This window comes from Procambarus clarkii, chromosome 26 (genome assembly GCF_040958095.1).
Source record: "Procambarus clarkii isolate CNS0578487 chromosome 26, FALCON_Pclarkii_2.0, whole genome shotgun sequence".
Classification (NCBI taxonomy): Eukaryota; Metazoa; Arthropoda; class Malacostraca; order Decapoda; family Cambaridae; genus Procambarus; species Procambarus clarkii.
In genome coordinates, this window is record NC_091175.1 from 7,045,934 (window position 1) to 7,068,285 (window position 22,352).

The 22,352-nt window shown below is 49.4% G+C and overlaps 1 protein-coding gene across 1 annotated transcript; it reads right to left on the reverse strand.

The window, feature by feature from the left end:
- Window positions 1–9,471: 9,471 nt before the first annotated feature.
- Window positions 9,472–21,183, reverse strand: LOC123756725 (ADP-ribosylation factor-like protein 4C). The gene is made up of 3 exons (XM_045739998.2): window positions 20,110–21,183; window positions 10,024–10,259; window positions 9,472–9,725 (listed from the first exon to the last, which is right to left on the reverse strand). Exons 1-3 carry the CDS (start codon window positions 20,327–20,329, stop codon window positions 9,552–9,554), a joined length of 630 nt encoding a protein of 209 aa, XP_045595954.1. The 5' UTR covers window positions 20,330–21,183; the 3' UTR covers window positions 9,472–9,551.
- Between the last annotated feature and the right edge of the window lie 1,169 nt (window positions 21,184–22,352).

The window sequence follows — 22,352 nt, forward strand, 5'->3', positions numbered from 1 at the left end:
GTTTGTATTTATTGCTAACCCTTTATTATATTTTTATTACATAATCATTCTTTATGTTTAGGATTTTTGTGAATTATTTATTATCATAAGCTCTGATATCATAAGTTTCCGTTTGCTCACACCATGAATTTCTGGAAATCCTTTACTCTAATAATTGTTACTCATCCATTCCCAAATTAACCTAGTTTCTGCCGTATACTTATGCACTAACAGCCCAAAGTGTGAAGAGAACCACATGCTGCTGAAGGCAATGTTAGAAAATACTATCAACCTTCTTTGCAAGGATTCACAGAGGAAACCAAATCCATTTTCCAGTCAGGTTCGACGGTCTTGGTGTCCACATAGCCACGCAGATCCTACCTTCCTCTGCATAAGATGAGCTTGCCAAGGGAATTGTATTATTTAAACTAGGTGACTCAGCGCGCTTGATAATCTCAGGTTTATAGATTTACAGAGGTCACCATAGTTCAAACATTGACGTGCTGAGCAATTAGATAAAACTATATTTGTTCATTAGATAGAAGAACTATATTTGTTCATTAGATAGAAGAACTATATTTGTTCATTAGATAGAAGAACTTTGTACTATTCACTTTATAAAATCTGAAAAAATTAAACTTTAAAAAACAGATCTTAAATATTTCTAGGCCTAGTATAGCACATATATGTACTATATTAGGCCTCAGATAGCGTGTATTAGGCCTAGGAAGGTTAGGTTAGGTTAGTTTAGTCTGTCTTTGCAACATAAGAAGAAAATCGTTTTCCGGTTTGTCCAAATTCAACAGTACCGATTTCTACTTTCTAATTGCACTGTCCGTCGGTATATGTACTATAGGCCTCGCCGTACTATCAAAACAGGAGGATGGGCTGTATACTTATACATTTTCAATATACGTGGATGGATAAATATAGTATAACATATATTATATCATATATATAACATATATATATATTATATATTATTTGCAGTCTCCGTGGTGTAGTGGTAAGACACTCGCCTGGCGTTCCGCGAGCGCTATGTCATGGGTTCGTATCCTGGCCGGGGAGGATTTACTGGGCGCAATTCCTTAACTGTAGCCTCTGTTTAACGCAACAGTAAAATGTGTACTTGGATGAAAAAACGATTCTTCGCGGCAGGGGATCGTATTCCAGGGACCATAGGATTAAGGACTTGCCCGAAACGCTACGCGTACTAGTGGCTTTACAAGAATGTAACAACTCTTGTATATATCTCAAAAAAAAAAAAAAAAAAATATTATAACATTAATATAATATAACATATATTTATACATTTACGATAAATATATTATACATATATTTATACATTTACGACTACTTAATCCACTACTTCACATTTTTCTGATTAAACTGTTTATTATTAGATGTAATCTACTAAATATAACTAAAAAAGCAGCAATGCTGGCAAGATGATACATACACCCTTGTTTATGACACGCTGTTGAGAGCGGCAGGTGTTCTTGTCATGATGTTTCAGTTACCCCAGTGAAAGAACACACGTGCTCTCTTGTTGTTGTCTAAGCTGGGGAGGGGATACTATAATTAATTATCCTTCAAACCTTTGTTTATGCGTTCAAGCTTCATTAGGTCACTCATTGACTATGCTGCTCCTGCTCTTACATTCCTCGGTAATAACCAATGGGAGAAGCTGGAAGTGTCACAAAATGACACTTTCAGCTTCAAATGACACAAAGGCGGCGTCAGAACAATGTTGGGAGGTATGGACAATATGGACACGTCGAGAGAATCTAAGAATGGAAACCAGCTTACCAGCCTTAGAAAACAGGATCAAACAAAGGATGTTTGGCACCATAACAGCAAAACTTGTTGGAACCACCGCCAGTGCTGGTAGACCAGGGCAGGTGGTGACTAGGCTCAACAAGGGCGTAGAGGTGCTCCAGACACCCACCTTCACCAGCGGCAGGTGCACAGCTGGCACGGCTGAAGGTGGGTGTCGAGACGACGTTCACGCCCTCGTCTGTTGGTCATTTTTTGCTTCAGGTGTGGCCACACCTGAAGCAGGTGTGGCCACTCTTGAATGCTTAGATTCAAGAGTGGTTCATGGCTTCAGTTCAATTCTATTTTTAATGCGGAGAGAAAATTCAACAACGGGAGGCGGGTACATCCGCGTGTCTGTGTCTGCGAAATCGAGCTTTTGCTCTTGGACTCCGCCTTAGCAGGTTGTCTAGGACAATGACTGTCGACGCATCATTTGTTTTCTATCATATCTGCTTTTTAAATTTACGAGTATAGTTGGCGGCAAAAGCTTGTGATCGTTTAGTTCATTCCCTTTCCCCTGATATGTTAAGATATACTTTCTAGGGGTCTATGTGTAGCATCCATTTCTCAAGTTTGTATCCGCGCCCTCTTGTTATATTGGGACAATTGTGAAGGGAAGAGTACTATCAGGGGGAAAGTGCCAAGCCATCAAGGGATGGAGTATCCCTTATATATCTCCATCCCTTGATGGAGTATCCCATCAAGGGATGGAGTATGTTAGTATCTTCTCATTTTCCACTCTGTCAACCTCCTAAGTATTTTATACGTCTCTATCATGTTCCCTCTACTATGTTCAAGTGATGTTAGGTCTAGCTCTTCCCGCCTTTCTTCATACCCACGTCATTCTAGGATGAGGTTCATTGGAAGCTTTTGCAGATTTGTTGTTTCCTTGCGAGGTTTATGTAGTGGGGTACCACGATGTGGCTGCATACTCTAAGAATGGTATCATGTAGGTGGTGTACAGTAATGTGAACGCCTCTTTATTTAGGTTTCTCAATGATGTTCAGACATTTGCCAGGTTAGTGCATGTTGTTGACGTTGTATTTACACCCACAGTGTTAGCCTTGCATGCCATTTTCTCTGGTCATTAGAGGTAAACGGTGGTTGTTCAGTGTGTACCATCCTTGTGGTCTCTTGTCACTTGCTTCTACCTTAATCACCTTACACTAGCTGCTGATGAAATCCAGTAGCCACCCCGCCAAACACACCACGAAACTACGACGTTGCTACAACCTTCGGAACAAGCTTAACACCTTGTAACAAGTTGTAACAACCAATATAGCAAGTTGTAACAGCGTTCTAATACGTCACACAAACGGAATAACAAGATGTAACAAGCTCATTCCACAAGCTGTAACAAGGGAATCACAGGGCCCGTTACGTGGTGTTTGCAGGGCGCGCCAGCCACGTACCGGCTACCGGCTCTGTGGCTTGTTTAAGTCGTCCTCGTGTAATGATTTACAATCTTCTTCTGCTCTAATTGACTCGTCTCGGTAATTTTGTAGCGTCTGCAAATATCGACTTGTGAACCCCCCCCCCCCCCCGTAGTTAGTCATTAGAACAGTACACACAGGACGGCCTCAGCATGGAGGGTCCTGGCGGGGAGCTGGACGGCCTCAGCATGGAGGGTCCTGGCGGGGGGCTGGTCTGGACCCCCGGGGGCAATGACTCCTAAATAAAATGCTTTAATGAACACTGAAGAAATGCTTCTGTAAATCCCATTGGCTCATTGTAATGTATGGTTCCACACACTGCCACCCACCTGCCCACCCAACCACCCACCACCCACACACGCGGCCACCCACCTGCCCACCACCCACACGCGGCCACCCACCTGCCCACCCAACCACCCACCACCCACACACGCGGCCATCCACCTGCCCACCCACCACCCACACACGCGGCCACCCACCTGCCCACCACCCACACGCGGCCACCCACCTGCCCACCACCCACACGCGGCCACCCACCTGCCCACCACCCACACGCGGCCACCCACCTGCCCACCACCCACACGCGGCCACCCACCTGCCCACCACCCACACGCGGCCACCCACCTGCCCACCACCCACACGCGGCCACCCACCTGCCCACCACCCACACTCGGCCACCCACCTGCCCACCACCCACACGCGGCCACCCACCTGCCCACCACCCACACGCGGCCACCCACCTGCCCACCACCCACACACGGCCACGCACCTGCCCACCACCCACACGCGGCCACCCACCTGCCCACCACCCACACGCGGCCACCCACCTGCCCACCACCCACACACGGCCACGCACCTGCCCACCACCCACACGCGGCCACCCACCTGCCCACCACCCACACGCGGCCACCCACCTGCCCACCACCCACACACGGCCACGCACCTGCCCACCAAAAGATAAACATTTAGACGGACCAGTGAGTGGGCAGGTGGGTGTAGCTGTGTGGTGGTGGGGGGGGGGAGAGGAGGGGGGGAGGGGGAAAAAGAGGGGGAGGGGGGGGGGAGGTAGTTGAAGACGCTGACCACTCCTACAAGCAGCATCAACAACCATTAAGACTTTTTCCTTCCCTCTGCGGCTGGTTCCATCCCACCTAACAACCGGACTACCCAATTCCCTCCTTAACATAAGCACGAATTACATTTTCAGTTTAAATATTTATATTTTTGTAATATGAAGAGTATATATATTATATTATACCTTGTGTTTAACTTCATAGAATATATATATCAGATATTTTTAACTAGTTTCAGTACCTTTATAAAAAATATTCTGTTTGATTTACAAATCCGGAAATTAATATATAAAATTTGTTGATAAAGTATCTTTTAATAAAAGTGATAATTATAGGTACCATAGCTCATTAAACACACACACATATATATATATATATATATATATATATATATATATATATATATATATATATATATATATATATATATATATATATATATAACATTTAAAGCAGGCAATCCTAAACTATTAGCATTGTTGCCGCTGTTCACCAACCTGCCCTTTTATATTTCATAATATGCAAAACATGATTAGTAAGATCACCAGTTTGAATGCATTTATGAGTAACTGATCAGTTCCCAATCAAAAATGTATATGTATTCACATAGCAACACATAAAAATTACCACAAATTTGCAGTTAGTGAAGAGAGTGTGGGTTGCCAGGTGCGCGAGGACTCTGCGATGAGCCAGGAGATTTGAACGCGCCTGAAGTAACGGTCAACAGAGTCACCCGCTCCACCTCTTATCTTCCTATTTATTTTCCCTCCGTGAAGGCTTTAACGATCTATTTTGTGAGTTATTTAAGAGGGAAATATATAAATCCAGGTCCCGAAATTAATATGTACCGTAGTTCTTTTGTTTTATTGGGCTTCTCACCAGACGGTTGAGTGTATGAATGAGAGTGACACCGCTCCCGGCGACACATTCCGCCATGTTGTTTTTATCGTCTGGTGTTGTTGCCCGCTGGTGAAGATTGTAGTTCTTTTGTAGTAGGAAGGGTCGAGCTCTGGCTCTTTGGTCCCGCCTCTCAACTGTTTACTCATCTAGTGGGTGTGTGTGTGTGGGTTGGGGGAGGGGGGGGGGGAAGGTACTCCCCTAGCTGTGCTTGCGGGGGTTGAGCTTCGGCTCTTTGGTCCCGCCTCTTAACCGTCAATCAACTGGTATACAGATTCCTGAGCCTACTGGGCTCTATCATATCTACATTTGAAACCGTGTATGTGTACATGTGTACATACATCATTGTGTGTGTGTGTGTGTGTGTGTGTGTGTGTGTGTGTGTGTGTGTGAGAGAGAGAGAGAGAGAGAGAGAGAGAGAGAGAGAGAGAGAGAGAGAGAGAGAGAGAGAGAGAGAGAGAGAGAGGGGGGGGGAGGGAGGCAGGGAGAGAGAGAGAGAGAGAGAGAGAGAGAGAGAGAGAGAGAGAGAGAGAGAGAGAGAGAGAGAGAGAGAGAGAGAGAGAGAGAGAGAGAGGGGGGGGGGGGGAGGGAGGCAGGGAGAGAGAGAGAGAGAGAGAGAGAGAGAGAGAGAGAGAGAGAGAGAGAGAGAGAGAGAGAGAGAGTGGGGGGGGGGGAGGGAGGCAGGGAGAGAGAGAGAGAGAGAGAGAGAGAGAGAGAGAGAGAGAGAGAGAGAGAGAGAGAGAGAGAGAGAGAGAGAGAGAGAGAGAGAGAGAGAGAGAGAGAGAGATCCCGATGCGTACAACAGCGTGTCTGTTGCAAGTCATCATAATGCCCCGCTCATCCCACGTGAGTCATCAGAATGTTCCATTCATCTCCCGAGAATCATTTACCAACGCTTCAATCATCTCAAGTGATCCATCAGCTTCACGACTGCACATTTGCAGAACATGCGGACTATCCCAGGCGGTAATAGTCCGTATTTAGTCAAAATGTCGAGCTGTCTGAACCAGGAGTAGAGACACGAGTCGTTCACTTCCGGGTCTTACGAGACAGGGGGAAGTAGCTGGGCTGCCAACCGAGTCCCAGAGATGACTTACCTTGCGATGATTTCAGGGCTCAATGTCCTCGCGGCCCGGTCCTCGACTAGGCCTCCTGGTTGCTGGACTCGACAAATCAGGCTGTTGGACGCGGCTGCTCGTAGCCTGATGTACAAATCACAGCCTGGTTGATCAGGTCCATGTGATGTTGATGTAAGCAAGCTTTCGTTCCCTGGGAGGTGGGGGCCAAGGGCCGGGCTTCCCCTCCTCGAGTACCAGGCTTCCCCCCCCTCGAGTATCAGGCTTCCCTCCCTCGAGTACCAGGCTTCCCTCCCTCGAGTACCAGGCTTCCCTCCCTCGAGTACCAGGCTCCCCCCCCTCGAGTACCAGGCTTCACCCTCACATACTAGACAAAGCTTCCTTGAAAATTAAGTTTCTCCTGCTTGTTTCCCCGTCTCTCTGTAGTGAATATTATAATAATAGTAAAAACTGATTTTGAATCACCGCTAACAATTCAAAATATATTTGTAATATAACATTCATATTATAGTAACACGGGTTGCTGTTTGTGTTATATTCCAGGTTTAGTCTATTTTCCATGTCCTCGTGACTCCTTATTAACCTCTTAACTAATCAGTTTGTTGTAGCTTAGTGTGGGAATAAATTTCTTAAAAGATAACTGTACCGTACCTTCATCTGTATGGCGCTCACTTCAATATCTGTAAGTCGTTAGAGCCGTTAAACCATTTCCGTTCCTCCTGCAGGCAGTTAACAAGTCGCTGGATCTTCAGTGTCTTTGTCGTGAAATGTGGACCATTTGACAACTACACTGTCGTACATGACCGGTCACCCAGACACAGGAAGAGACTGTACGTGGCACAGCTAATAAATTGCTGCAAGTCGTTGTTGCCCGGAGCGCTGGGAACCACCACCACCGCAGGACTTCAGAGACAAGAACACAGGTGGTGGCAACTGTCGTATAGTTCCTCGCGGTGACGCTACGTTCCTGTTGGGCTGAGTTGTTACTTTAGTGGAGCAAGGTGGACTAAGGAGCACCAGCGGTCGTCATGGTGGTAGACTCACACCGGTCTTGCCCAATTGGTAGTTGGTCCGCGTGTTGATGGTCTGAGAGCGTCGCTCTAACACAAGTGTTGATACAGCCTGCCCTTCTAGACTTGCCACAACGGACAAAATAGGGACTACTAAAACGCGCGGGCCCAAGATACCGACCTAACCTAAACTACCCAAGCATGGTTGAGCATCACTAGTTTTCATACCACCCCTTGGGGATTATACCGTCAAAATACGGTGTATTTGAGAAGACAGAGTGCACATTAAGGCTTGTCCCCCAGTCGGCGGAGGGGCTGGGTGGGTGCACGCACTCTACCTCGTGACCAAAGTGTACACAGGTGAAGGCACTCTCACCTGGTGGTAGTAGCAAGACACGCATCTCCCTTTGTGTGTATTTATATCTTAATAAACTTATTTCAATTTCAACAGAACTAAGCAATGTTGGTATTCATTAGCACGCTTTCTCAGTTTAATGAAGATCTAATTTACCTGAGGGCTACTAAACCTAGTGGCCTTGACGAGGACAGGAAGCCGGCGGCTTGTCGGTGGCCTTCCCCCCCCCCCCCCTATCCAACATTGCAAGTGCAAATGCTTTTTCATGATTCTAACACATGCCTTACTAGATATTAAATCATCATTAGGCAAGTTTCACGCGTAACAGGTAAAATACCAATTACCGGTCGTTAAATGTTAAGCACTGACTTATACATTTATATTGACTGGTAATTCCACAAAATAAAAAATGAAACGATGTTCGTAATTACCAAACATCGACCTCATGTTCCAGAGTTCGAATCCTCGATGTTCCGAACTAAGCTAATGTTATTTTGACAGTTCTTAAAAAAGCCGAATTTCCTTAAATAATGATTTTTCTATATTTTTTTCAAATAAATTGATAGATACCTTACTTATCAATTATCAAGATTTATTATAGGAATATTGTATAATGTGAACCAACAGTACGATAATAACCTTAACTAACGTTAATTGGACGATAATTGCTCATTACTGCCTAGCTAAAGTATAATTATACCGATATTATATAATATCTTACCCGGTAAATTATCATTCAATTATACCAGCATTAGTCTACTTCAAGCTTGACCTTAAGTTAATAATTCGTTCAAGCTTCTAGTTCACGAATTAATTTCTTGTTAAGTTTTTCGTCTCTCAATTTAATCTCCCGATCGAGCTTCAGGCTCCCAAGGTAATCTCTCCATCAGGCTTTTAGCGTTTAAGTTGAATGATATATGCTAGGCTCTGCTTCTCAAATTAATCCGTCATTCTGTAATGGTCGCATGTCCAGGCCTGGGGAAGGAACTTGTGCTTTCGTGTAATTAATATTCTTGAGAATTGTCAACCACCTCGAATAACGAGACGTATTTGATTCCAAGCCGACACCTTGTAAGGGCAGCAGTATGGGTTCAGTTGTTGTTGTTAAAGATTCGCTACCTGGAACAAAGTTCCAAGTAGCACGGGCTATGGTGAGCCCGTAGTGCCTTTTTTTTTTGGGTTCAGACGTGAGGAGGTGCTGAACTACTCGGCTACAGTATCCTCACTCTGATTGCCTATACTCAATGTCACTACAATTATTACTCGTGAGATGGAGTCATGGAATTTAATGAACAGCCCTCGTGAGTCTTTGATGCAGGTTTTGACGGAGCGTGAAGAGAGATGGCTGGAAGCACAAACCGAAACTGTCTTTATTTTCCGCTTGTTACAACTTGTAATAAAGTTGTTACATCTTGGCTTAACGTGTTTATGACGCATTAGAACGTTGTTACAACTTGCTATATTGGTTGTTATAACTGGTTAGGAGGTGTTAAAACTTGTTCGAACGTTGTACCAACGTCGAAGTTTCGGTGTGTGTGTTTGGCGGGATATAATGGCTACTATATAAGCGTCTGGGCAGGACCAGGAGCAAAGCCAGACTCGTGTGTCAACACCCACACACCTGTACCGGGGCAGTCGACATCATCATCCCTAGCACACAGGGTGTGAGGTCCGTTACCAAGCTGCTCTCACCAGTACACATATACATACACTTTAGGAGGTATATGTCACCGACCTGGTGCCCCTCCCCCTACCACACACACACATACACCGGGGGACAACCGCTAGACAAAAAGGTTAAAAACAAAACAATAACAAATAAAACACCACTTGTAAAACCTTTCACTCATAAAATTTATTTAATCCTACGGTCTTACACGCTACATACGGGAACTAATACCATCACAAAATCACCTTTTTTTACTACCCTTGTGACTGCTTCTGCTGATCTTCTTCTTCTTGCAGATCATGTCGTAGAGGCACTCCAGCCCCTCCTCCAGCCCGTCACCGATGATGGCGCACGACGGCTGCACGTGGAAGAGCTGCGCCGGCCCCAGCTCCCGCAGCCCCAGGCTCTTCTCCACCTGCAGGAGACCCACAGATGGGGTGAGGCGCGGGGGAGCATACTTAGGGAGGGTGGCAGGTGGCTCAACTGGGGCGTATGGTAGATGGGGGAGGTAAACTAGGGGAGTATGACAGGTGGGGGAGGTAAACTAGGGGAGTATGACAGCTGGGGAAGACAAACTGAGGGAGTATGACAGGTGGGGAAGACAAACTGAGGGAGTATGACAGGTAAGGAAGGTAAACTAAGGGTGTATGCCAAATAGGAAAGTAAACAAGAGTGTGTGTCTCATTTTCTGCCATCCCCTCCCTGGCACTGACCTGGGCGGCGTCCTTGGCGCCTGGCAGGTCCTGCTTGTTGGCCAGGACGAGGATCGGGACGTGGTGGTTCTCCGGCGTCCGCACCGTCCTGAGGAGCTCCATCTTGGCCTCGTCCATCCGCTCTGTGTCGGTGGAGTCGACGACGAAGACGATGCCGTCGGTGCAGCGGGTGTAGGACCGCCAGAGCGGACGGAGCTTCTCCTGGCCCCCCACGTCCCACACTAAGAAGCTGGTGCCTAGGGAGAGGGCGGCGAGGGAGGTGAGAGATGGAGGAACAGTTACACACACACACATATATACACACGGAATATTTTGGGATGGCCAGAAAGCCTTTGACACAGTACCACATAAAAAACTAGTGCACAAACTGGAGATGCGGGCGGGAGTGAAAGGGAAGGTGCTCCTTTAGATAAGGGAGTACCTAAGCAGCAGAAGGCAGCGAGTCACTGTGAGGGGTGAGGTCTCAGAGTGGCGAGGCGTCACCAGCGGAGTCCCACAGGAATGAGTCCTTGGGCCTATACTGTTTCTGATATATGTAAATAATCTCCTAGAGGGAATAGACTCGTTCCACTCAATGTTTGCTGATGATGCAACTATTATGAGGAGGATTAAGACAGAATAAGATGGTATGAGGCTACAAGATGACCTTGACAAACTTAAGGAATGGTCCAACATATGGTTACTAAACTTCAACCCAAGTAAATGTAAGGTAATGAAACTAGGTGGAGGAAATAGGCCAGACACTGGATACCGAATACGAGAGGAAATCCTTCATGAAACGGACAGAGAGAAAGATCTAGAATTGGATATCACGGCAAACCTGTCTCCTGAAGCCCACATCAAAAGAATAACATCAGCGGCGTATGCGAGACTCTCTAACATCAAAACTGCCTTCAGAAACCTGTGTAAAGAACCTTCAGAACCTTGTATACCACATATGCAAGACCAATCCTGGAGTATGCAGCCAGCATGGAGCCCGTATCTTGTCAAGCACAAGACAAGGCTGGAAAAAGTTCAGAGGTATGCCACCAGGCTAGTCCCAGAACTAAGAGGCATGAGTTACGAGGAAAGGCTGCGTGAGCTGCACCTCACGACACTGGAAGACAGAAGACCTTGGGGACACACACACACACACACACACACACACACACACACACACACACACACACACACACACACACACACCACAGAGATCTAGCAGCAGATATACAAACAAAGTTTACCTCAAGAACGCATCTCTAATGACGCCAGCCCTATATAAGAACCTTTATAAGGAAAGGCGAAATTGAAGAGCTTAAATTCGATATTGAAAACACAAATTTATGACTACAAACATAACCACAGACATGCGTCACCACACTAATCGCATTGTTGAACGGCATGAATTACAAGGACACACTAAAGGACATGAATATCACACAAATGAAAGTGAGAGACATGATCACAATATACAAAATATTCCTGGCAGTGGACATCCAGGTACGGACAAGGCAGTTATCACACCAGCGACACAAATACAATCTTTATACACACCTCTCTTGCATGGACGGTCTGGATGTCATTTATTTCCTAGATGTATTAATATACGAAAGTACTTAAGGAAATTCCTGTTTCAATTTTTTTCCGTGATCTGACACTGTCATATATATATATATATATATATATATATATATATATATATATATATATATATATATATATATATATGCTTGTTTTCAGCATGCATATGAATGTTTAAATGATGCATGTGTATGCATATTTGATACAATAATATAAACACGCACGTATATGCATGGCTATGTATACTCATATTATGCTTGTTTTATGCGTGTATATGTATGTTTGTACTATTCATGGATATGTATGTTTGCAGGTAAGTAGGCAATACATATATGTATATGAATATGCAGTAACTGAGTGGTGTATAATATCGTGAAAAAATATATACATGATATATATGCATGTATAATGTGGCATGAATATAGCAAATTATACAAATGAAGAGTAAAGCACCATATACCGGGCATACATACCACAGTGGTATACATACCACACCAGTAATACATACCACGCTAGAATGCATATCACACCAAGTGTCCATACCACAGTGGCATACAATGTTACCATATACCAGTACATACCACACTGGTATACATACTACACCAGGTATACATACCACACCAGGTATACATACCACACCAGGTATACATACCACACCAGGTATACATACCACACCAGGTATACATACCCAGGAAAGCAAGCTGTATACATGTGAAAACAGGAGGGAGCCCCACAGTCTGGCGCCCAACTGTGAGGCCGACATGTGTATAGGTTACATAATACACTACATACAATTGTCTACACTTGACTGATAAAGAAGTGATTGGGGAGTGTTGTGGGGGGTGGTGGTAGGGGTGGTGGTGGTGATGGGGGTGGTGGTAGGGGTGGTGGTGGTGATGGGGGTGGTGGTAGGGGTGGTGGTGGTGATGGGGGTGGTGGTAGGGGTGGTGGTGGTGATGGGGGTGGTGGTAGGGGTGGTGGTGGTGATGGGGGTGGTGGTAGGGGTGGTGGTGGTGATGGGGGTGGTGGTAGGGGTGGTGGTGGTGATGGGGGTGGTGGTAGGGGTGGTGGTGGTGATGGGGGTGGTGGTAGGGGTGGTGGTGGTGATGGGGGTGGTGGTAGGGGTGGTGGTGGTGATGGGGGTGGTGGTAGGGGTGGTGGTGGTGATGGGGGTGGTGGTAGGGGTGGTGGTGGTGATGGGGGTGGTGGTAGGGGTGGTGGTGGTGATGGGGGTGGTGGTAGGGGGGGTGGTGGTGATGGGGGTGGTGGTAGGGGTGGTGGTGGTGATGGGGGTGGTGGTAGGGGTGGTGGTGGGGGTGGTGGTGGTGATGGGGGTGGTGGTAGGGGTGGTGGTGGTGATGGGGGTGGTGGTAGGGGTGGTGGTGGTGATGGGGGTGGTGGTAGGGGTGGTGGTGGTGATGGGGGTGGTGGTAGGGGTGGTGGTGGTGATGGGGGTGGTGGTAGGGGTGGTGGTGGTGATGGGGGTGGTGGTAGGGGTGGTGGTGGTGATGGGGGTGGTGGTAGGGGTGGTGGTGGTGATGGGGGTGGTGGTCTTGACGATGCTGGGGTTTCTGTTCTCACCTATTTATGCTTGCGGGGGTTGAGCTTTAGCTCTTTGGTCCCGCCTCTCAACTGTCAATCAACAGGTGTACAGGTTCCTGAGCCTACTGGGCTCTATCATATCTACACTTGAAACTGTGTATGGAGTCAGCCTCCACCACATCACTGCCTAATGCATTCCATCTGTTAACTACACTGACACTGAAAAAGTTCTTTGTAATATCTCTGTGGCTCATTTGGGTACTCAATTTCACCCTGTGTCCCCTAATGCGTATGCCCCCGTGTTAAATAATCTATCTTTATCTACAATATCAATTCCTCTGAGAATCTTGTATGTGGTGATCATGTCCCACCTAACTCTTCTTTCTTCCAGCGACGTGAGGTTTAGTTCCCGTAGTCTCTCCTCGTAGCTCATACCCCTCAACTCATGTACTAGTCTGATGGCATACGTCTGAACCTCTGCGTATCACACTAGTTATTACAGCGGGGAAGGATGAGCTTCAACTCTTGGGGTCCGCCTCTTCACATTTAAGATATTCGTGTGAGACGTACAGAACCGTCTGTGTTATCATAACATCATTTGAATCCGTACTGGAATGGTATGATGAAATAGTGAAAGCATAGTGAAGGGATGATGAGCTTATGGTGAGTGTGAGGAGGGGGGTGGGGGTGAGCAGGTCCTATAAGAGCAGAGGTGCATGCTACCCCCCCCCCTCCCCCCCCTGCCTCTACCACTCCCATTCATCTATTTTAATCATTCCTAATTCTCCTGATTTATTCGACGCCTGCCATTGAACCTCTGTATAACTTATTGTGGCTCACTCTCTTGTGTGCGTGAGGGGGGGGGGGGGGTTGTGGAGGGGGAGGGGGAGGGGAGGGGGAGGGGAGGGGGTGGGGGAATCACCACCCTAATACCCCCCTCCCCCCCTCCCTTGAACACATCAACTCCGGGTTTGGTGTCATGTATCCCCCTACTCCCCCCCCCCCACTTCTAGGAGAGAGGGGCAGGGGGGGGGGGGAGGTGAGTCCGGGAGGCGATGTACTGCACTGTGGCACTACTCAACACATGCCGTAACTCACTACTCAACACATGTCGTAACTCACTACTCATCGTCACTATTCATCACACTCCTCAACTCACTACTCAACAGTTGATAATTAATCAAGGAAATTGTGGCCACGTTTCTGGGGCTTGAACTCATGTGATGAATGTGTCAATGAATGATGATGAATGAGGGTGATGAGTAACACCCCATTATCATCCCCCCCACCCCCTCCCCCTTCCCAAGACCCTTGAACAAGTCACAGGTATAATCAGGATTGCGTATTGTGGGAAGGTAAACATTGAGATAAAACGCCAAGCCTGTTTGACTATACAGCACTGGATACGAGGACAGGAAGCTGAGATATGAGGACATGCAACTGGGATATAGCAATAGAGAGGGAGGGGAGAAGGGGAAGAACTGTTGCACAACTCCTTGGAGCATCGGGGATCGAATGCCGACCCTGCAAGAAGCGAGGGCGTCGCCCAAATGGTTCGGAGTACAATGTAGTTGTAGAAGATATGATTGACGCTGACCACTACTGCCTCTATGTCAGTATGGCCACTCACAGGATGAGTGACGCTGACCACTACTGCCTCTATGTCAGTATGGCCACTCACAGGATGAGTGACGATGACCAATCAACTCGTCTCTCGGGACAAAATGAAAAAGTTGCAGGTAATGTGATCTAGGGCCGGGCCGGAAGCCACCACTGCTGCTCCCACAACCTGAGGAGGAGTCGAACTCAGGGCCAGCGAACCCCCCCCCCCCCACACACACACCGACGAAGTTATCGTGTGTGAGGACCGTGAGGGTGGTAAAATGGGTCCGCCCCATCACCCCCACGAGGGGAAGGAAAGAGCTCATTATCGCCCCCAGCCATCAGAGTGACCTGGAGACACAATACACACCATGAAATATTATATGGAGCGCCACACACCACCTTTGTCCACCTCCGGAACACCCACACACACACGCCTCCCTCTACCCCCGTCCCCACTACCTTTCCCTATGACTCTGCAATCGTGTCCTCAGACCTCCCCCGGTCCTGTGGCTGCTCTCTCTCTCCCTCCCCCACTCCCTGTGCTGGGAATACCCGGGTAGTGACCAGTATCTGCCGGCAGCTCAACACGGGAACTATTTCCTGTGGGTGTTGATGCCCGACCCACCTCGACCAGGAGAGAATGTAAGGGGGGTAGATGATCAAGAGAATGGCTTGAAGCGGCCGGCAGTGAGGTACTCACCACAGACCCCAGTCTAACCCACGTCGCTTAAAACAGCGTCGGTACAAACACTTTCACACTACACATAGAAATGGCGGAGACATATGAGTGAATGGCATATATATATACACACTCCATGCACTCCAACACTCCAAGCAACTATAGTCTACAATCATCAGCAGATTTCCTAGAAATAATCAAAACTACACAGCCCGATGGAATCATTGCTTCCCTGGACGTCGAATCCCTATTTACCAACGTCCCAGTCGACACAACCATAGGAATGATACTGGACAGAGTATACAGAGACGAGAGCACCCCCAAATTAGACATACCCGAGCCACACTTGAAGAGTCTTCTCGAAGCATGTACAAAGGAAGCCCCTTTCATCAGTCCACAAGGAGACATGTATCTACAAATAGACGGAGTATCAATGGGCTCCCCCTTAGGAGTTTTGTTTGCTAATTTTTATATGGGAACCATCGAAGACAGAGTCTTCGGAATAACGTTTGGAGCTCACTTAAGTCACTTAAATATCGACTCTGCCTTCAGTAACCTGTTCAACAAGTCCCAACGTATGTGGAACAAGTTCTCGAGTATGCAGCACCGCCCAGAGACCTCCTACTGAACGTGCCAGTCCAAGACAGACTCAAGCGTCGACGCCGAGGCCCTCATATTGACCCGCATCAAACGATCGTAAGTAAATTTATCGTAAATTTAAGATCGTAAATTTAAGTAAATAACCACTTATTCTACAAATAACACTAACGACAAAACAACAGCATAATAAAATATTTAAAACAATATCGTTTAACAGTCCAAACCAAAGCCTAACCTTGGCTGTGAATCTCTCCGTGACCTGACGTCACAAACTCCCAGTAGGGTCTAAAACCTGTACCGATCTGAACACTATGGCGTCATAGTGACGTCACACTTGGGGGGGGGGGGCACCATACTAAAACACAATCTGTAACACTTATTTTCGTTAGTTTAGGTAATTATATCAGGTTAGGTTAGGTACGCTAGGTAAGATTAGGATAGGAGAGGACAAGTTAGATGTCTTTACATAACAGCAATGACGTGAAAGGTGCATATTTTCCTCAGGGTTTAGACTCTACTCCAAACGCAGGCTGTGTCATCGTCAAACACAACGGAATTGTCTTTCTGTTTCCAGGGGCCGATGGCGGGGATTTATGGGGCGCCAACTGCTTGGTAACGGTAAGATATACCCTGTTTACCATGATGGGAAACGGCAGGTTTTATTTGTTGATTTGACATATAGCCTAGTGTTCACAGGATTCCTAAGGTTAGGTAGCCTAGTGTTCACAGGATTCCTAAGGTTAGGTAGCCTAGTGTTCACAGGATTCCTAAGGTTAGGTAGCCTAGTGTTCACAGGATTCCTAAGGTTAGGTAGCCTAGTGTTCACAGGATTCCTAAGGTTAGGTAGCCTAGTGTTCACAGGATTCCTAAGGTTAGGTAGCCTAGTGTTCAGGGGAGGGACCAACACCCCAGCTGTGACAACTGTACCGGGAGGGCGCAACACCCCAGCTGTGACAACTGTACCGGGAGGGACCAACACCCCAGCTGTGACAACTGTACCGGGAGGGACCATCACCCCAGCTGTGACAACTGTACCGGGAGGGACCATCACCCCAGCTGTGACAACTGTACCGGGAGGGACCAACACCCCAACTGTGACAACTGTACCGGGAGGGCGCAACACCCCAGCTGTGACAACTGTACCGGGAGGGACCAACACCCCAGCTGTGACAACTGTACCGGGAGGGACCAACACCCCAACTGTGACAACTGTACCGGGAGGGCGCAACACCCCAGCTGTGACAACTGTACCGGGAGGGACCATCACCCCAGCTGTGACAACTGTACCGGGAGGGACCATCACCCCAGCTGTGACAACTGTACCGGGAGGGCGCAACACCCCAGCTGTGACAACTGTACCGGGAGGGACCAACACCCCAGCTGTGACAACTGTACCGGGAGGGCGCAACACCCCAGCTGTGACAACTGTACCGGGAGGGACCAACACCCCAACTGTGACAACTGTACCGGGAGGGACCAACACCCCAACTGTGACAACTGTACCGGGAGGGACCAACACCCCAGCTGTGACAACTGTACCGGGAGGGACCAACACCCCAACTGTGACAACTGTACCGGGAGGGACCAACACCCCAGCTGTGACAACTGTACCGGGAGGGACCAACACCCCAACTGTGACAACTGTACCGGGAGGGCGCAACACCCCAACTGTGACAACTGTACCGGGAGGGACCAACACCCCAACTGTGACAACTGTACCGGGAGGGACCGACACCCCAACTGTGACAACTGTACCGGGAGGGCGCAACACCCCAACTGTGACAACTGTACCGGGAGGGACCAACACCCCAACTGTGACAACTGTACCGGGAGGGACCGACACCCCAACTGTGACAACTGTACCGGGAGGGCGCAACACACCAGCTGTGACAACTGTACCGGGAGGGACCAACACCCCAACTGTGACAACTGTACCGGGAGGGCGCAACACCCCAGCTGTGACAACTGTACCGGGAGGGACCAACACCCCAACTGTGACAACTGTACCGGGAGGGCGCAACACCCCAACTGTGACAACTGTACCGGGAGGGCGCAACACCCCAGCTGTGACAACTGTACCGGGAGGGCGCAACACACCAGCTGTGACAACTGTACCGGGAGGGACCAACACCCCAACTGTGACAACTGTACCGGGAGGGCGCAACACCCCAGCTGTGACAACTGTACCGGGAGGGACCAACACCCCAACTGTGACAACTGTACCGGGAGGGCGCAACACCCCAACTGTGACAACTGTACCGGGAGGGCGCAACACCCCAACTGTGACAACTGTACCGGGAGGGACCAACACCCCAGCTGTGACAACTGTACCGGGAGGGACCAACACCCCAACTGTGACAACTGTACCGGGAGGGACCAACACCCCAACTGTGACAACTGTACCGGGAGGGACCAACACCCCAGCTGTGACAACTGTACCGGGAGGGACCAACACCCCAGCTGTGACAACTGTACCGGGAGGGACCAACACCCCAGCTGTGACAACTGTACCGGGAGGGACCAACACCCCATCTGTGACAACTGTACCGGGAGGGACCAACACCCCAGCTGTGACAACTGTACCGGGAGGGACCAACACCCCAGCTGTGACAACTGTACCGGGAGGGACCAACACCCCAACTGTGACAACTGTACCGGGAGGGACCAACACCCCAACTGTGACAACTGTACCGGGAGGGACCAACACCCCAACTGTGACAACTGTACCGGGAGGGACTAACACCCCAACTGTGACAACTGTACCGGGAGGGACCAACACCCCATCTGTGACAACTGTACCGGGAGGGACCAACACCCCAGCTGTGACAACTGTACCGGGAGGGACCAACACCCCAGCTGTGACAACTGTACCGGGAGGGACCAACACCCCAACTGTGACAAATGTACCGGGAGGGACCAACACCCCAACTGTGACAACTGTACCGGGAGGGACCAACACCCCAACTGTGACAACTGTACCGGGAGGGACCAACACCCCAGCTGTGACAACTGTACCGGGAGGGACCATCAGCCCAGCGGTGACAACTGTACCGGGAGGGACCATCACCCCAGCTGTGACAACTGTACCGGGAGGGACCATCACCCCAGCTGTGACAACTGTACCGGGAGGGACCATCACCCCAGCTGTGACAACTGTACCGGGAGGGACCAACACCCCAACTGTGACAACTGTACCGGGAGGGACCATCACCCCAGCTGTGACAACTGTACCGGGAGGGACCATCACCCCAGCTGTGACAACTGTACCGGGAGAGACCAACACACCAGCTGTGACAACTGTACCGGGAGAGACCAACACACCAGCTGTGACAACTGTACCGGGAGGGACCAACACCACAGCTGTGACAACTGTACCGGGAGGGATCATCACCCCAGCTGTGACAACTGTACCGGGAGGGATCAACACCCCAGCTGTGACAACTGTACCGGGAGGGACCATCACCCCCAGCTGTGACAACTGTACCGGGAGGGACCATCACCCCAGCTGTGACAACTGTACCCAGCCCCAAACTACCGGGCTGCCGCCTGTCACAATACCCAGCCCCAAACTACTGGGCTGCTGCCTGTCACAATACCCAGCCCCAAACTACTGGGCTGCTGCCTGTCACAATACCCAGCCCCAAACTACTGGGCTGCCGCCTGTCACAATACCCAGCCCCAAACTACCGGGCTGCTGCCTGTCACAATACCCAGCCCCAAACTACTGGGCTGCCGCCTGTCACAATACCCAGCCCCAAACTACTGGGCTGCTGCCTGTCACAATACCCAGCCCCAAACTACTGGGCTGCTGCCTGTCACAATACCCAGCCCCAAACTACCGGGCTGCCGCCTGTCACAATACCCAGCCCCAAACTACTGGGCTGCTGCCTGTCACAATACCCAGCCCCAAACTACCGGGCTGCCGCCTGTCACAATACCCAGCCCCAAACTACTGGGCTGCTGCCTGTCACAATACCCAGCCCCAAACTACCGGGCTGCCGCCTGTCAACACCGCAGCCTGTCACAGGACGCTGCCCCGGGCCAGCCCAGCAGCAAAAACTGACCCTGCACAAGCATCTCGCCCAACACCTGGGACTCACCTTTGCACCTGCCCGACGTGCCTTTTATTTTCTCGCAGTTGAAGCCGATGGTTGGGACCGTGTTGAGGTACTGGTCGAACTTGAGGCGGTATAGGGCCGTGGTCTTGCCGGCCGAGTCTAGCCCTAGCATCACTACATGTAAGGGCGCATTTAGGGAGGGCAGGGCGTCGAGCAGGGACCCGGCCTTCCCTGAACCTCCCTTACCAATACTCCCGCCCATAACTTACAGTGTTAGTTTGGGAGTAGGGGATAGGGTGGACGGAGGGTGTCAGGGTTCAAGCATTGTGATCACTGTATATGTGTTTGGGTGGTAAGGCTTCTCTGTGGGTGGTGAGACTTCTCTGTGGGTGGTGAGGCTTCCCCTGTGGGTGGTGAGGCTTCCCCTGTGGGTGGCGAGGCTTCCTTGTGGGTGGTGAGGTTTCCTTGTGGGTGGTGAGGCTTCCCTGTGGGTGGTGAGGCTTCTCTGTGGGTGGTGAGGTATCCTTGTGGGTGGTGAGGCTTCCCCTGTGGGTGGTGAGGCTTCCCCTGTTGGTGGCGAGGCTTCCCCTGTGGGTGGTGAGCGTCTTGGGAGTTATCACAGGGTATTTCAGAGGTGTTCCAGAGGGCAGGTAGGCGCCGGCCCTCCCTCCGGGGACGGTGGCGGCTGATGTGTTCAACGTTTATTTAACCGATTATTTTAGTTTCACATATAGCCACTTGCGTCCAACTATACCAGACGCTGGTGGCGGCCTTGGACCAGCCGCCGTCCGCAGTGACACACGCACGATCCAGGGTCGTAAAGCGCTTCAGAAGGGTGTGAAAATATTACAAGCATGACATTTTCTTTCCTGCACCAATCCACGCGCCCGTCTACACAACCCCCCACACAATTCCTTCAAAAACTTCATCGATTCATCCGCACTTTTTTTTCTCTCTTTGTCACATGCCACCTCACGTAACACTGCCAGGGTAATCCTAGTGGCCGGTGTGGTCCGGTGTGGGGCACAAGGGTCGCAACGGGAGTTGGTTATCAAGATGTAGGGTAGTGAGGGTGGTCCGGCGCACCTCCCGTCATGGTCAGACGTAGAATGTGCGGACCTGAATTCCTCTGAGGCGAAGTCCTGGAGAAGATGGGGCGGCGGGTCCCTAGTCGGGATTTTGCTCATTGTGAGAATATTATTACTACACTTGCATAAACAAAATAAAATTCAACACGAAGGAGAGCCAAGGGTTGGATACGACCTCCTGAAACACGAGTACACACTCGTTGGGGTCCAGATGTGTGGGAATATGGTAGAGAGAGAGAAGTGACCGCCAGCGCGCGGCAACCCTCGGGTGGAGCATGAACCTGCTAACTCCAGACTCCCTGGCCACGCTTCGGGCCAATTATATTTTCCCACTTGCCCGATGATCGCCTCTGCAGCCCAGCTCCTAACTCCTGGTACACGGAGAGCTGCTGTAGCCGCCCCTCCTCTAGGATGTGGGGGTGTTGTAGAGGGCGGGGAGGGGCCGCCCGGCCTCACCTGTAAGCCACCAATATCCTCCACGTTAATGTGCTTTATGGCATTGGCAATATATATATATATATATATATATATATATATATATATATATATATATATATATATATATATATATATATATATATATATATATATACGGCACTTGAAACGCATCTGAGAACAAGAAGCTGGGATGGGAAGAAACTGTGCCTTGGGCCATCGGGGATCGAACCCTGACCCGCAAGAAGCGAGGTTGTCGTTTTATCGACGAGCTACTTACACAATTCAATACACATCGTCACATCAACAATGGGTTCGTGACCGACCACAACTACAGTTTCTAAATTAAGCAGCTGACATATGTGGAGAGCTAGTGTCACAATTGATATGTTTGTCCTGCACACCGCCCCCCATCCAGTGGGCAGTGGTGGATAGGTTACGATAACTTAGTTACCAATGGTACGGACACGGGCAAGTGTTACCACCTACAGTACGGACACGGAGGACGTGTTACCACCTACAGTACGGACACGGGCAAGTGTTTCCACGTACAGTACGGACACGGGCAAGTGTTTCCACGTACAGTACGGACACGGGCAAGTGTTTCCACGTACAGTACGGACACGGGCAAATGTTTCCACGTACAGTACGGACACGGGCAAGTGTTTCCACGTACAGTACGGACACGGGCAAGTGTTTCCACGTACAGTACGGACACGGAGGACGTGTCCTGAAGCCAAACACCTCCCTTTTTCTGCATGA

Excerpts from the sequence above, each read along its gene's own strand:
- LOC123756725 (XM_045739998.2), bottom strand. The coding sequence starts at position 20,329 with ATGGGCGGGAGTATTGGTAAGGGAGGTTCAGGGAAGGCCGGGTCCCTG. Across the intron at positions 10,260-20,109 it reads CACGTCGGGCAGGTGCAAAG|GCACCAGCTTCTTAGTGTGG; the intron begins GTGAGTCCCAGG and ends CCCTCTCCCTAG. Across the intron at positions 9,726-10,023 it reads GCGCCAAGGACGCCGCCCAG|GTGGAGAAGAGCCTGGGGCT; the intron begins GTCAGTGCCAGG and ends GGTCTCCTGCAG.